This window comes from Trichomycterus rosablanca, chromosome 24, assembly GCF_030014385.1.
Source record: "Trichomycterus rosablanca isolate fTriRos1 chromosome 24, fTriRos1.hap1, whole genome shotgun sequence".
In the NCBI taxonomy this organism is placed as follows: Eukaryota; Metazoa; Chordata; class Actinopteri; order Siluriformes; family Trichomycteridae; genus Trichomycterus; species Trichomycterus rosablanca.
Genome location: NC_086011.1, coordinates 15,702,695 through 15,719,827, shown reverse-complemented (window position 1 = coordinate 15,719,827; position 17,133 = coordinate 15,702,695). Strand labels below are relative to the sequence as shown.

Genomic DNA, 17,133 nt, shown 5'->3' with positions numbered 1-17,133 from the left:
TTTCTATAAAACGTTATATTGTTGTCATTACATTGTTTGCACAATCAAATGATTGTGTTGACTTTGCACACAGTGTTGTGGATTTGATTTTGAATGAGTATAGCTGCTATTTTTACCTGTTCAACTACACTAAATCACACATAAAGCCAAAGTGAAACATGTTTTTGCAAGTTAAACATCAAAACTTAAAATTTCTTATTCTTGAAAGTATTCAGACCCTTTACTCTGGCACTCTGTGCTCGGGTGCATTCTGTTTGCTTTAGTTTTCTTTGAGAGGCATCTAGAAATCAAGTGGAGTCATATTGCATACTGAATAGCCAGGCCATGACGTCCAAGTCCAACAGTCTGTGGATCTCCACAAGAACATTTTGGCAAAGCATATATCAAGACAAGGATGTAAAACAATATTTAAGGCTTTGAGTGTCTCAAGGACCACATTGGCCTTAATTTGGATATAGACACAACTTTGAACCTTTTAGACTTGGCCAAGGGCAGCACGGTGGCTCGGTGGGTAGCACTGATGCCTCACAGCAAGAAAGTCCTGGGACTGGGACTACAGTAACTACCCCTCCTGTCATGAATGTAACCAAAGTGTGTAAAACATGACGTTCAAATCCTAATAAATAAATAATAATTAGATTTGGACCTAGCCAAATTGTTATCCAGACAAGTAGGGCAGTAAGAATGAGTCCAGCAGTCAAGAGTGGCCGACACAAAGCCCAGATTTAAACCCTATCCATCCAGTCTGATGAAGCTTAACTGGACCTGCCATGAAGAATGGGATAAACTGCCTAAATCCAGGTGATTCATGACACCTCACATTCATTTTTATTAAATGCCAATATAAAAATGTGAAAACATGTAATACTTTCAGTAACAGATTGTATATGTTTGTGTGTTTTAAAGTTACATTTGCAGTTAAAGACACTTCAAATACCAGGAATAGAGGAATGGAAATGTTCAGAACCAGTTAGTAAATGGCAAATTGATAACTGACATTTTTTACACCACTTGATGGCGCCACAGACCTGGCAAACTAAATGTGTTTGAGCCATCCAGGGCGTCAGTGGACCACTCTCAGTCTGGAGCTTTTTTTCTGCACACTGAACCTGACCTGAAGTCCCATGAGTTTGAGTTCTATTCTATCTAGTACCTGCTTAATACTGGCACAGGAAAGATCTAATTCTGCTTTGATTGAGTTTCCTTACGTTAAAAAGCAAAACAAACCAGAAATTGCTAATAAATTCTGTTTAATTTATTTACATTTAGCAGACACTTTTATCCAAAGTGACTTACAGTACTGTGACAGTGCATTGTCTATGCAGTTGAGGGTTAAGGCTTTGCTCAAGGGCCCAACAGTGACAACCTGGCAGTGGTGGGGCTTGAACCAGTGAGCTTTAGAATACTAATCCAACCCCTTAACCACTAAGCTACCGCTCAGTGGTTAAGGTACTTAACCATTATCTTTGAGTTTATCTTGTGCTAATAAGACAATAAAATTATTTGTACGACAATGAGTGAAAATAGATAGCAAAATTAAAAGTTGCTTTACAATCTAATTGCTATATCATTTGCTGTATCATTCGAGTAATGATAGATTTAATAAGTACAGTCAATTAATAACTAATTACAAGCTAGTCCAGATAATGATATTAACATGAAGATGACGAAGAATACAGCCTTTGGTGTTTTTAGTTTCTATGATGTTCAAGTGTTAGGTGGCACAGTGGCACAGCTGATAATCCTGGGTCCGACACCTTTGACTGACCTAGACTGACTTTTCTAAAAAACCATAGGTGTAAACCCAGAAGATATTAGTATCAGGCGAAACTAATGAAAACACTTTGGACACCAATCAAGTCATTTCCCTCCAATCTGTTAGTTTTAATCATTTGTTGCTTCCTGTTGTAGAGAGAAGTTACCGGAAGCTTGTATCTTGTTGCTTAGCTACATCCCTTAGTGCTCTGGGCAAACACAGTGTTTGTAAAGTCAATTGGATTTAAGTGAGGCAGGACTAATCTTGACTTTAATTAACGTTTCAGTTCCAGTGTGATCTTTTACAAGCTTAGTTTGGCTTATCCTTGTAAGTGCTTACAAGTTCGTTATCATTCAAAGCTTCCATATGATTCAGGATCAGATTGCACTAAACAGAACACTGGACTAGTGCTTTTGCATTGCTTTTCTACAACGTAATTGAGCAAATCTATTTTTTAACATTATTTTAATGGCTTACTACAAGTGTATAATTTGTGTGAGTGGTTTGTATGTGTAACTGTTTGTAGTGTGTGTGGGTCAGGTAGGCAGTGGAGCTGATAATGAGCTTGTGTCAGCAGGAAGATTGCAGCTAAGAGAGAGAGAGAGGGCAAGAGAGCATGTGAGGGGGTAAGATGGGTGCTTGAAGTAATTATGTTTCATCCTCTTAGTGCATGTGTTTGTTCGAGCAGCATCAGCTCCAGTTAATGAGAGCAGGGCCAGCATCACGTCTAAGGGCCTGTCAGAGCTACCTAAGGTATCTGCTGTTATTTCCTTGTGTGTCTATCCAGTTCTTTCTACTTGTTTAATGGTCAGTTGCTCTTTGGCTTGGTCACATACACTAAATGGCTAAAAGTATGCAAGAAAGTACACCCCTTCTGAGGGTATTTTTTGGCTATTTTAGCTAAAGACAAATGATTACCCCATTACCCAGTGTTCATTTAGATAATTTATTGCATATTTACCTAGTGCTACGCTACTTCTGTCACTCCCTAATCAGCCAATAAGTGAACGTCTAGTCCAAACAGATAATTCAGTGTTTATATATTTTATAAAAAGTAATTTTTATCTATTGTACCTAATCATATATGCATCAGTGCCATTCAGATTCACCAGACAACTTATTTCCCAACACTGCAACCCTTCAAATAAAAAATAATGTGACGGTCAGCTTTGGAAGCCTATTCCATTGACATGGAATTAATACTTAATCACAAGGTACCTCAGTTTTCAGTAACCTGAACATGGTCTTTTGTTCACACGTACCCAGGTGTACTGAACTTAGGGTTAAGTCTGGTAGAAAAGTGCAAGAATGCTCTCAAAGCGGCTTTGTCATAGTATTCCACCTGTTCAAGTCAGTTCATTAAATTATTGCCCTGTTAGGACAGCCCATTCGAAGTAACAAAAGCAAGCGAGCAGCATTAGCACAAGAATTGTTTGTCCTGAGATTTAAATGCTGGGTTTCCATGGCCAAGCAGGTCACACAAGAATAAATACTACTAAAAATTCCCATGAATTATCTGTATCCAACTCACCAAGAAAATGCCTCAGAGTGCAAAGCAAGATCTGGAAAAAATGTTTGCTAATTAGTTTGTAGGAACTCCTTAAAATACCTTAATTTAACCTTAGACCCATACATATGCTGTCCTGTAGGAAAACTGGAGGTTGTATTTGTTTTGATCTTGTGTTTTAAATAAGCTAGCTTAAGCTCTTTTTACCCGAAACTGATTTGCATACATAAAAGTCAGTATTAATGATTTGGGTTAGCTTAGCATACATACAACAGTTGACTGAATAAACAATGGAAAAAAGCCAAACAAGCCACAATTATTGAATTTTCATCCCTCATACACTGCAGGAGCGACCAAATTCTGCTTAGTCTGGCCCACAGCCCAAACAAACCCACCAAGCTTTATTAATTATTTTTATTATAACACTTTATTCATCAGCACATTACCTACAATCCAATTACATCAAACATACATCATTAACACACAAATTCTATCACATAATGTTGCCAAATGCCAATAGTTTATCTAAGTGTGAAGAATAATCGGAGATGTTGCCTGATTATGTGAGTCACAGAGAGCAGCACCGAGCTAAAAGCTGGTAGTTGGGATTCCAAATCAGAAACTGTGAGAAAGGTGTAATCACACGCCACGTGTAGAAAATGTGCTCTGCACTGCGGCTGTTATTTCAGTCTGATTTAATGGCACACACTGCTTTCTGTGTGAGAAAGGAGCCATTAATGGACCGAACGCACACAGAAGAGAAATTACTCTCTGGTATTCATTTTTTTTGCTTTATCCATACTTCAAATAAAGAACGCGCAGCCTACATGCTGTGTGTGCGCGAGATCAAAACCGGCGGCGGAAAATAAGTCGATCCGACCTGCGTCTGTCAGTAATTGATGGAAGCTTGTTGATACAGATGGTTAATGGTACCAGGCTGTGTGTGTACCTTGTCAATTATTTTTGACTAATGCGGGAAGATATGGCTCCGTCAACACAGTTGTTTTGTTTTGCTGTGGAAGTCTTTAGCTTGGGAGCTATCATAGCTAGCAACGCGAGTGTACACTATTTATGCTCTGAGTAATGTGAATAATAATCTTTTATGAATAATGCAACAGTTTACATGCCAGAAACACACGGCTGCCTGTCTTGACTTATAGTAAATAGTTGATTTTAAAACCTGTTAGCAGCATGTGGATGAAACATCTGAATTTAATAAGCAGGCGGGGTGTTTACATGTGTTTGGCTACAGTGTGTATGCAGTTAGCCATTAACATTTAATACATTTGGATGCACTAATACAACCTTAATTCCAAAAAAGTTGGGACTGGCAAAAAAAACACAAGATTAGATAGCAATGCTTTGCAAATCCATTTTGTGAGAAGGATTCAACTGAATTAAATACAAAGACAAGAAATTTTATGTTTCAACCTTTCAATTTTATTGTTTTTATATTAAATCATCAAGCAATTTATTAGGTAAACCTGTCAGGTACATACATATATAGATTTTATAAGCTACACCTACCATACAGATGAACTTTGTGGATATACAATTACTGACTATAGCTGATCCTAATACACTAATGCTTAATACACTTTGCCATTCCCCTGCACCCCATTTGTCATTTTGAATCAACTCTGCTATCTGGCAGACTGGGCACCTACACGAACAACGATTGGGGCCGGAGTGGATTCCTCATAAATGATGCAATTATGGCCTCTGCTGGCTGATTGATGCCGCCTGTCAGTCGAGGGATAATTTATTGATCAGTGTGTGGCTCTCCGCACACAAAGCTGATCCACATATGAACTCGCAGTCGGCTACTGCACATGTGTTATTTACGGCTCTCCTTAGTCAGGGTGGAGGTCAAGATCAGTAGACAGGAAGTGTAATGCAAATCGTGATTGGATACACTAAAATCGGGAGAAAAAAGGGGAGAAAATGCATAAATAAAAATATCAAAAGGGACCCCCATATGACCCCCATTCAATCTCAGCACTGCATTACACGGTAATTTCATGGTAGTGTGTAGTATAACAGGTACAGCAGTTTTGTTGGGCTTTTTAACACCTCAGTATTAATGTTGGGTGGAGAACAGCATTCCAACCAAAATTATAAAAGCAAACATTCAGTGATTAGAAATTGTCCACTTATAAATGACTAGAGGAGGATGAAAAAGGAGTAAGAGGAGCATCAGACGGGCTACAGTGATTGTATACCCACAAAGTTAACAGTCTGTTTCTCTGATTCTTCTCTTTATGATGCTCTATACATTTGCATCCTATTGCATTTTATCTAGTGGGAGACAGGTCTGGACTGCAAGCAGACACAGACACACACACACACACACACACACAAAATCTACCACTTTTATTCTGGTAAGGACCGCGTTGGGTCCGGCTTCCACAAAATCAATGGGTGCTTTACAGTAACAAACCCAGACTGGACGCCAATCCATCATGGGGTCTGTTTTCTTTAGGTCAGTGCTGCTATCAAAAGCACAAAACTGGGCTGTTTGGCTTTAGGGTGAAGCAACTGGGAACTATTTGGCCCATCACATTTACAAGTCATAAGTACACACTTTAGCAGTTAGCATAAAAAGAGTAGATTTTTAAAATAAATATAAATATCCATTATTAGTCATCATCTAAACATGATTAAGTGTTCTGTGCAGCTGTTTCTGAGCGTATGGCCTAAATGAACAATATATGTTTCACGTGGATCATACATTTCACCGTGCTAAATTGCATGGGAGCTAAAGGGAGTTGGTTGATTGCCCTCAATTGCTAATAAACATAGCTTATTTTAACAGCTCAGCAGGTGTAACTTTTCCAGTCATCGTGTTCAGCATTTAGTTCTGGCATCGCATGTCTAACGAGGCACCAGGGAGTAGATTACCTGTCATTTAAGGTGAACAGACTAAGCTTCATGTCTTTAAAATGTTGACGATAGCAAGATATGATCATGATAATGGACATTCTGCTGATAAATGCTGAACCAGATCATTTGGATGGAGCCAGACTTTTTCCCATGAGACACACCCACATCAGAGTAGCCAACAGATTTGAGTTTGTCTTAGAATAATTCCTTCTTTTTTTTTAGAGCTGTCTGTAATCAGGCAGATATAACTTGATGTAACAGTAAAATAACAATGAGAAATTAAATTTTAAATTATTTATGTTGAAACTCATTGTACAAGTGATCCCTAATTAATTAATTAGGAAATAAAGATGTATAGCTTTTAATTAGTATCCCTCGTGTCAATATACAGTACGTGTGATAAGACACTTATCTTCATTCATTTATAAATAATTCATCAATAAAAAATGACTGACACTGAGTTTATCTTACTTAATTTTTAATGAACCAGAAGAGCGACTGTCTGGAATCCACTTGTATACGTTTTATATACCTGCTGTTTTTAAACCTTATGCTAATTGGCTATTTTTCATCCTAAATTATCAGCACAAATGGAAATAAGCTCCTTTGATCGGCTCTTCAAACAGGCAAAAATAAAAAAGCTGAGGATAGCCAGGGCAATCCGCTTAGTCAGCAAAGTTTGGCCTAGCAAGGATGCAAGCTGCGTCAGCACTATTTGCACAGAACGGCAAACATTCAATTAGCCCCGTGCTCACACACACGGTCCGAGCCATTCTCAAATTAGATTGTTCCGTCTGATGGCCGCGGAGATTTGGCTGCTAATTTAGAAGAAAATGGAAGAGCGTGGCTGCACGCTTAAAAAGACTAACTTTATTTATTACGCTCGCTCTGCTGGCTGCCGGCCACGCATTAAGCGCTATATGGGTCAATGCACTCGGAGGAGGGTACTAACTGCCAGCTTTAGTATAGCCATACACTAGGTTGAGTAATGTTGCAGTGATTGATGGGGAAATGTGGCATGACTTTCAACTCATGATCCCTGGCTAATGAATTGAATTTATTTTTGTTTCATTTAGGGGCTTAGGCTGGTAAAATGTACCTGGTCACCCCAGTGGTCAAACAGTATAAAATCCATATTTTTCCATTGAAGTGAGCATTTTACTTTGACAAATTTTTTTTATGTAGTCATATGCGGATGAGCCAATCTCTTTTCTAAGGCAGGTAGATCCACACACCGGCTAAAACAATAAAATCTGTGAACCAAAGATGACAAAAGCCTGAACTTCTACTTCATGCTGGACAATGAGCGATTGAGTAAACTTACTGAAATATAGAAGGTAATGCTTATCACTCTCCAGTCTTTCTTCTAGTTCAATGCTTCTCTTTAAAAGCTGTTCTACCTCATCATCCAAAAAGATACTGAAATATCTAAATATATCTAAATAATACCCTTAAAGGTTTTTGTAAACAGGGACACATGCTCCAATAAAAACATTTTAGCAGGCAGTATACACTTTGGGACACAATTACAATGACTGTAGCTAAACCCAAAAACAGACATCCTGCTCTCATATTTATTGTGGACAGTAAATACATGTAAACTTAATTTGATCATTCTGTGCTGCTGTGCCAACTGGTAAACACAAGATAAAACATTTGGGCAGAAATAGTGTCATTGTTCTGGTTCTAGTAGTGGACAGATGTCCAGCTGTTGTGTTTTTTCTTCTAAGGTTTAAACAGAAATGGAATTTAAAAAATTAAACCTCTTGTCTTTAAGCACTAGGTGGATAAATTAAAAATATAATGTTAATTTCCTTAAGCTATCTATATTCTTCTTCTTTTCTCTCCCACACATCACACCATGTCTCGGGAAAGATGCTTTTAACTTCCCTGCCTTCTTTCTTCTCCTGGGCAATTAACGGTGTTCAGCTTGTTGAGATTAAAGCAAGGAATTAAATGGAGAACTAATTTATAGGCAAGACCACAGAGAGTCCCGACCACCCACAGCAAGCTTTCACGGTCTTTCAACCACACACTCCTATTCTCTTCTGTTACATGATAAATGGATGAAACAGCCTCAGTTAGTGTGAGAATTTCAAGATAAGGGTATTTATGAGTAGGAATAAGTGGAATTAGTAGGCAAGGCAATGGGCCATAAACTCAAACCCGATATCCACAAGGTTTTAAAATGTTTTTTTTTTTTTTTTTTGTATATATTTAGACTCTCTTAGTCCTGGTACTAGTGTGCAAAATGGACTGCTGTTCTCTATAAACAATAAAAACAGCTGTATATTAATATCCAATCAAATTACTCATTCTTTCCAACAGCTTAGTTAAGACAAACCAGCTTTAATTGCTCATACATGCCAAGAAATACAGTTGTCACTGGGACCATCTGGCTTAGCTTAAGACAAATTTGTCTTTCCTGATCTGCAGATCACCTCAAAACATCTACATCTACAATAAGACTGAAATAAAATATGAATCAGAGTAAAAATCATTCAGAATATATATAACCTATGTAATATATTCTGCAGTAAAAAAATTAAAAGTAAAAGAAAACTCTGCTAGTAGAAACATCTGTTGTTTTCCTTTTCATTAAAGCAGGTTAGTGGTGTTAATTACATGCATAAAATAAGAGTAAAATTGTATAAACAATTATGCACAACAATGATTTAGAAAAGCTAAAGTAATTTGTAGCAAATACAGCTTAACGCACCGTAACAGGTAGTGAAGTCAAAAAGAGAAAAAACAAGCTCATATTCAAAATAAATTAATGAATAATAACTATTATTACAAAATAGTTATTAATATTATTATTATCTATTTTATTTATGCATTTTCTCCCAGTTTAGCGTAGTCAATTTGTCTTCCGCTGCTGGGGGATCCCTAATTACAGTCGAGGCGGGTATATTGCTGCTCACGCCTCCTCCGACCCACGCGCAGCCCTTAGCGGAACCCTTTTTCACCCATGAACTCTGTACAGGCACCCTTCTATCTGCCAATCAGGGTCCTTACACAGCATTTAAAGATCCCACCCACATAGTCTGATTATCCCACCCTAGCAGAACCGTGTTTGCTGCAGGCACTGCCAATTATGCCTGCTAAATGGCACCCAGCTGACCGGTGACAACGCCGAGTTTCAAACCGAGGAGTTAGCGGAATATCTCGCTGTGCCACCTGGGCGCAAATAATTGTCATTAAGACATGTCTGACGTGGAGTATGTTGCCAATAGCTTCTACTTATGAAGAAACTTTCATACATTGTTACACATGAATAGTTAGTTGAGTGATCAAAAGAGTAAATAAGTGATCTACAAGTCGTATTCTAGGATTCAACACCAATTGATCAGATTGAGTTTTTTTGCGTCAAGAATCTGTAAGTTTTGCCAACGCTAAACTGTTTAGGCCTTTAAGGTCATAAGCAGGATAGGTAGCCAATTAAAATAGATTATGAAAATATGACCCGACTTTTTCTGGTAAGGAAAAGCTGCAGCATTCTGAACTAGCTGAAACGTATTAAAAGAAACTGCAGGGCTGATAGCCGGGAACACTGTGAAACAGTTCATATAGAGGTTATGAAAGCACTCACACATTTTACAGCTTCATACACAAGATTACAGCAGCTGAACCAAGTGACAAATCTACAATATCCAAATATCCCCTAGTTGAGATCCCTGCTGCATTTCCTTCAGGAAATAAATTCTCCCTGCTTTCTCCTCTTTGATTTCCCTGTTATTCTTGTCTGTAGCTCGTGGTTCCTCTGCACAGTCTTCATCACGGCTGGCAGCCCTGATGCTTTAATGATGACGAATGTGCTTGGAGAAGAGCAGGCTTTCATGTGCTCGGGTCACATCACCTGTCTCTCACAGCTCATTTTAATTACAGAGGGAGTAAAAATCATGAAAAATTTCACAGTGGTGGGTTAAAAAGACTTGTCACCAGTGAAACAAGTGGGTGGTTGGAGCTTTTTAATGTCCCGGAGGTTTTTGGGTCTGTACATTTGCTACATGATGTTTTAGATGAACAAACAGAGATTCTGTCAGATCACTAATAGTGGTATTTTTGCTAATTTGCAGAACGCATTTTGTCGTTAAGTACCTTAAAAATAAGGGATCAGTCACTTGATCTTGCTGGGAGGCACAGCAGATAGTCTGCCATACAGCTCCATGGTCTCGAGTTTGAGCCTCAGCTTTGGAAACATGCCAGTAGGTAAATATTTTATCTCTGGAACTCATCCTTGATTTTATCCATGTTAAACTGTTATGAAGTTTCAGCAGTAATTCCAAATATCTTCTATTACAATATATAAGCTTACACAGGGTATAAAAAATGGCATTCCAAACTAATGTCATGAACTAAATGACCAGTAGAACATTATTTTACCAAGTGTAAATCACAGAATCACGCTACTCTAACCAAAGTGGTTAGTAAAATAAATCATTAATTAATTATGTGAAATTTTATGACTGATAAGAACTGACCACCTGAACCCTGCGTCAACTGTGAATGTATAAAAATAAGTAGTGCTAGACTGGGTCTCTCTTCAAAATCTTAACCTCATGCTCTTGTATTTCTCAAAGTTTCTTTCTTATATGCTATACACTCTGGGGTCCAGGTCAAACATATACTGTAAACACAATATATGAATAAAACTGACCCAAATTTTGTCAAACTAAAAATGCATGAAACATGGATTAATTCTGATTTGACAACTACTGCTCCACCAGACATTGCAAGTCTGTGTCGCGTTCTACTTCTCAACATTATACAATTTCGCTCAAAAACACTTTAGGCAAGGCTGATCCTGTCCCTCATCCAGAGCTTGGAAAGCTGATGTAATATTTCATGAGAAAGTGTGTTTTTATTTTAAATGACTGCTCTTTAAAACGCTTGTATAAAAAAATATGAGTCACTGTATTCATACAATTAATTTGGCATCATCCTCTTCCAGCATCTCACTGTAAGAATTTAACCCAAAATATCTGATAGAAATAAATATATACAACGATTTGTATTAATTACTTTATCTGTATCATTAATAATATTCAATATAGTGTAATAAGACTGGAACTTTGTTTTTGATGGCTGTCACTGGTCTCAGCAGTACAAAATCTGCCGCTGATAAGAATCTCATATTATGCATTAAGAAATCACCAAACCCTACTGCGACAGCAAAATCAGGCTGATTATCAGTGTAATGTCGGTTTTAAAGAAAAAATGACCTTACCTTAAGTCATACTGGCTAGCTTTCTTCAATGAGTTACAATAAATAAAAATGAAAAGAACAAACACAGTGGTACCTTGTAACTCGACATCAAACTCGAAATCTTTAAAACTCGACACCCTTTGTGGAGAAAATTGTGCCTTAAACCTGACGTTAAGTTTGAACACATTAGCCGCTCAGGTGGCGCAGCGGTAAAAAGACACACGCTGCAACCAGAGCTGGATCTCTGATACACCGTATCGAATCCAGCTCTGCCTTACCGGTCCGAGGCTGGGTGGCTATGAGCAACGATTGGCCGGTTGCTCAGTTGGGGGGCGGGACAAAGAACCGGATGTGGGTCTCTCTCTGTCAGAATGCGATTGCGACCTCTGTCGGCTGATTAAGAGGCGCCTGCACAGGGATGGGAAAGGGTGCCCTTAGGGTGTGTCTCTCCGCATGCAACGCTAGGTGGCGCCAAACTCATAAATGTGTGGGTGGCAAAGATGCATATGGCTTGCTGCTCATGTGTCGGAGGGGATATGGGTTAGCTTCGATCACCTCGGTCAGGGCAGGGTTCGGCATAGACAGAGAGGAAGCACGATGCAAAAATTGAACAATTGGATGCGCTAAAGGGGGAGAAAAAGGGGAAAAAATTTAAAAAAAAAAAAAAAAAAAAAAAAAAGTTTGAACACATTAACAGGTTTCCCAAACATCCTTATGGGAAAAAAGGCCTTAAAAATTCAATGCCACTTTCAGAACCAACTGACGTCAAGTTTCAAGGTACCACTGTAAAAGTATAGAATTTAAACTAACAATGTACTATATATTTATTTGTGGCAGCGAAACAACACTAAAACTGATTTACTTAATATCATTAATAATGTTTAATATAGTGTCCAGTGTCAGGGATTAAGACAGAAATTAGGCAAAAACTTTTGCAAAAGTGTCGTTTATTTTCTAAAGCACAAATCCAGCAGTGATTCAAGTGAATGAGCAAGAAACTCAAAAACACACATTTAAAGCAGGCATGATAAAAATTCCTCCACGATCCCTATTCAGTCCCGGATTCCCAGATGGGCTTTACTCACATAATGAATTACACAGCGCCCATACTGAAATAGCCTCGACTAAAACTTAACTAAAACTTATGAAAAACTTGAAGCAAAAGGGAGTTTTTAAAAATGTACATAGTAGACAGGTAAATGCAAACATGCCTACATACACACACACACCTGCACCGACATTTAAAACCACTGGGCCGGATCTTCTCATTGAACCCAGCGAGAACCTTGAGAGCAGCAAATGTTTTAGGTAATACTAATACAAAAAATATGTATTTACAGCATTTATTCAAGTGATTTTTTCTCTATACAGGTTACACGTCTTCTGGTTATTTATTGTATGTTTTTCGCCAATAAATTTTTCACATTCTGACCACGAGGAACGATTGATCTTGCGAGAAATCATGCATTTACAAGTAATCACCCTATAAACCCACAAAAGGAAAATGTTCGAGATCAGATAAGTGCTCCTCCTATGTTCCATGTTGGAAGTCCTTCAATCATAATCATAATGTTTCTTCAGTTCAGTGTCCCAGGGCTGAAGGTACCGCTAAAAATTATACAGCAACTTAAAAACAAAGGCAAGCGTTCAGCAAAAAGGCATTCCTCAATGTTTTTTCTATTTTTTTCTATTTAGTTTTATATAAAATTGTTCATAAAAGCTGTCACACGTGATTACTTGGTGAAATGATTGGTCTGGCAATTAAGACCACAAATTTCGAATTAAAAGTTCAAGGAACCGGACATTACTGTTCCACGTTGTCTGCTAAAGGAAAAAGTCCTGTTCTGTATTCTCGGATAGATTCCCAGATCTATGTTGTAGTCTTTTTTCCTGCACCATTAAGAGGACAAGGAAAGGGAGGAGAGAAGGACCAAGGGGATAAAGGAGTGCGCCGTGAAACAAAAAACAGGCTTCGAAAGTACGGCAGCTGACCCTGAGGAGTCGGGTACAAAAAACACACTACGAAAAGGCACTTGAGCAACGACAGTGCTTCTGATCTAATGAAATTCAAGTTGGGAGACAGAGCAGATAAATTCACCCGCTCTCTTAAGAGCAAAACCGAGACATACAGAACTAGTTTTCCGTTTTTGAGCTTGTGGAATACTCATAGCAGTGCTGTCTCTCGTCTCCAGACAGACAGGACGAAAAACTCACAACTTGCCAGAGTGAAGAAATAAAAATGACTACGAAAAACACTCGCAGAAAGCAGCAAGCGCCCCTTTTACTACAAACTCCCTCTTCCCCACAGAGTCCTCCGCAGGAACGCTCAGCCGTCCTCAGTTCCTATGGCTCTTCGGTAACACGTCCAGACCGAGAAAACAATTTCCTCCCCTGTGCCCCCTCTCTCATCCCGTGAGATGTGGTCTCAGTCGTCTGCCCCGCCCCCGTACAGGTCGGCCAGTTTTTTAAAGCGTGGTCCCCAGTCGTTGAGGTAGTCGTAGTCCTGCTCTTCTGAACTGGACGAGTCCAGCGAGCTGACCGAGCCGGCAGTTGAGCCGCTCCCCTCGTAATCGAACACGAGCAGCGAGTCGTATGGTGGAGCCGTCGGGTCGTTATCCGCCGCCCGCAGCCCCTGGAGAGAGAGGATCGGATGAAGATGAGTATTATATAAGCTTTGCTGCGTTCACACCACAAGACTAATGTTGGTGTGAATGTAGGTTTTGAGTTCAGATTTAAGTCCTCAATTTTAGTCCAAACCAATATACGAGGGATCTTCAAAAAGTTTCCGCACTTTTATATTTTGGTTGGAAACATGAGGGATGTAGAAAAGTGATGGAAACTTTTTGAAGATCCCTCATAATAAAAATCGAAAATATAAAAAAAATAAAAAAGTTTCCCAAAAGTACTAAGACATATTACACATATTAGCCAGCTCTTTCCAGCTTTATGTTTCTAGGTTTTTTGAATAACAGCTTGACCAGAAGTTGACCTACATCAGAAATGAAGTCTCCAATATCTCCTGGATGAGGTAAGCTGGGTCGTACTGGATACTGCGACTCCGGGATGACGGGTCTCTCGTCCACCCTCCTCACCCCCCCTGGTTTGTTCATCATATGCTCGAGGGTCTCGGGCTGCTGCAGCTGACTGAGGTCATAATCCTACAACATTTAAACAGTTAAAGCTTCCATAAGTGATGAATTTACACTTTTTGCTTACAGTTTGATGTTGGTGCTTCACTGCTGATCACATGACTTACATTATGTGCCGGAGGGTAGAGCGGCGGGCCGGACGGGCCCTGCTCGCTAGGCAGAAACCAGCATTTATTATTTATGCTTTTGAATATAAAATGATGTTCGATGCTGAAAGGAAAGCTATTTTCCTGTAATAAAGGCAAGTATGGCTGCTTCCTGCCAGTGTGTTACATTCTGTACAAAATTATATTAAAATATGTTTTTGTTTCTCATAAACTCTTACTGGTGAAATATTTACAAGTGTATTTATTACAAATCTGCACAATGGTCATAATTATAAAATTATTATATTTATAGAATTGAATTACTGAACAACAAATCATATAAATTGAAGATGTAACCTTGGTAACCTTTGCATAAAACGCTGAGGATATTCAGGATTCATGTCACTGTATAAAGACTGAACCCTTACAATACGGTTAATGTTGTCAAGAAGCTTTAATAAACTGACTGAATCTCACTTTATTATAACTAGCATGTTTAGTTGGCACTTGTAATGATCTGTTCTTTACTGAATCTGTATAAAATCTACAGTATGCTATTTTCAATATATATTTTATGCATTTTCTCCCATTTTCTCCCAATTTAGCGTAGTCAATTTGTCTTCCGCTGCTGGGGATCCCCGATTTTTTGCAGTTGAAGAGGGTAAATTGCTGCTCACGCCTCCTCCGACCCGCGCACACCTTTAAATGGAACCCTTACACAGCGTTTGAAGACCCCACCCACATATTCCGGTCATCCCTCCCTACAGGCACTGCAAATCATGCCCACTAGATGGTGCCCAGCTGACTGGTGGCAATGCCGAGTTTCGAACCGAGGAATGAAACTCTGATGAGATTTATATTTTGATGGAACGCTATAAAGTAGTCAGTTATTGGTTAAACGTCAACTAACGACGGTCAATTACAGGTTAAAAGAAGTTGGAAAATTTGCATCCCTAATAATAATAATAATCCATACCAAGTACCCTGTCTATCATCCATCCATCCATCCATCCATCCATCCACCCAAACACCCACCCATCCATCCATCATGATCATTCACCTCACAATGTAACAATTTATTAATTAAATAATCAGATAATGAGCAAGGCCCTTAACCCTCAGTTGCTCAGACTGTGTACTGTAACTGTAATGTAAGTCACTTTGGTTAAAGGCGTCTGCTAAATGCTAAAAATGTAAATGACTAACAATGATTATCTTTATAATATGATACCAGAAGGTTTTTCAGTACTGCTACTATCATGTATGCGTCTCTAAAAATTATAAAATCCTAACCTGGTCCTCCTCTCCACCTCCCTCCTCATCATATTTCAGTATGTTGTCCCTGACGTCGTCCTCTGGGTCTATCAGGAGAGGTTTGGCCTGACGTTCCTTTTCTCTGCGCTTCATCCACACCACAAAAAACAGCACCATACCTGTAGACACACATGTGTAGCTATAAACATAAAAGAACATCCAGTTATTGATCTGTCCACCCAACCATCCATCCATGTAGTGATTACCCACTCGACTTTGTCATCCTTTTATTCCTACATTGATCTATTCACCCAACCATTACTCATTCTTTATTTATTCATCCACTCGTACTTGTACTCACATAGCAGGATGATAATGCATATGAGGATGGCGATAATGGCACCCGTCCCTAGGCTGGCAGATGCCACGGCTCCCAGTGCAGTGCAGTCTCCGTGGTTGTCACAGGGACACACTTTCACCCTGATCACAGACCGGTTAGTCAACGGAGGGTTTCCTGAGTCTGATACCATAATGGGCACCTTGTACACACCAGCCTCCAGGTACGAGATCCTGAGTCTGAGTTGAGCATATTCACCTGGAGAAACCAAAAACAGAGTTTTGGTACATTGGTGTGGCAGTACACTACAGTATGTACATGTAAAATTGTAATTGGCAAGGTTTCTAAAACAAGGTAGCCATACCATTCAAACGTGAGACTGTCCAGTTACGGCGAACAGACGGAGGAAACGAGGGCAGCTCAAAAATGTACGGCCCACCGTTGGGCTCAGCGTCGGCATCTACAGCCGTGATGTTTATCCTGGAGCTGGGTCGTGATCTTTCACACAGCTGGGCCTCTTTGGGCACTAGCACGGGTACATTATCATTCACATCTATCAGATAGATCTGCAGAGTACCGGTTCCTGTCGCAGGAGGAATGCCTGAGATAGAAAGAGACGAAGATAGAGATAACCAGATTGAGAGATAGAGCCTAAAAGATACTGTTAAAGGTGAAAGAGCTTCAATGTTCTTTGATGTCTTTAGAAATAAAAAGAGAATTTGATGGTCAAAGCAAATCTGTGTCTATTTGGTTAATATCTATTTATAAATTAGGAAGGAAGATAGGAAGACAAATGTATGGGATAGTGTGGAATGTAATGTAGTTATGTCTTAATTAAAAAAAAAAAACTAAAAAAAAAACTAAAATCTCATCTATTATATACAAAAATATTCAGACCCTTTATTCAGTACTTTGTAGAATCCCCTTTGGCACCAAATCCAGCAATTTTATG

At 39.0% G+C, this 17,133-nt stretch overlaps 1 protein-coding gene across 1 annotated transcript in view; it reads right to left on the bottom strand.

The window, feature by feature from the left end:
• Nucleotides 1–13,653: 13,653 nt before the first annotated feature.
• The window catches only part of cdh4 (cadherin 4, type 1, R-cadherin (retinal)), a 203,578-nt gene continuing 200,098 nt past the window's right edge, over nucleotides 13,654–17,133 (bottom strand). The window contains exons 13-17 of the mRNA XM_062986402.1: nucleotides 16,546–16,782; nucleotides 16,206–16,439; nucleotides 15,884–16,023; nucleotides 14,349–14,513; nucleotides 13,654–13,987 (exon numbers count right to left, since the gene is read on the bottom strand). Coding sequence (XP_062842472.1) covers nucleotides 13,781–13,987; nucleotides 14,349–14,513; nucleotides 15,884–16,023; nucleotides 16,206–16,439; nucleotides 16,546–16,782 — 983 coding nt within the window. The 3' untranslated portion in view covers nucleotides 13,654–13,780. The remainder of the gene's footprint in view (nucleotides 13,988–14,348; nucleotides 14,514–15,883; nucleotides 16,024–16,205; nucleotides 16,440–16,545; nucleotides 16,783–17,133) is intronic.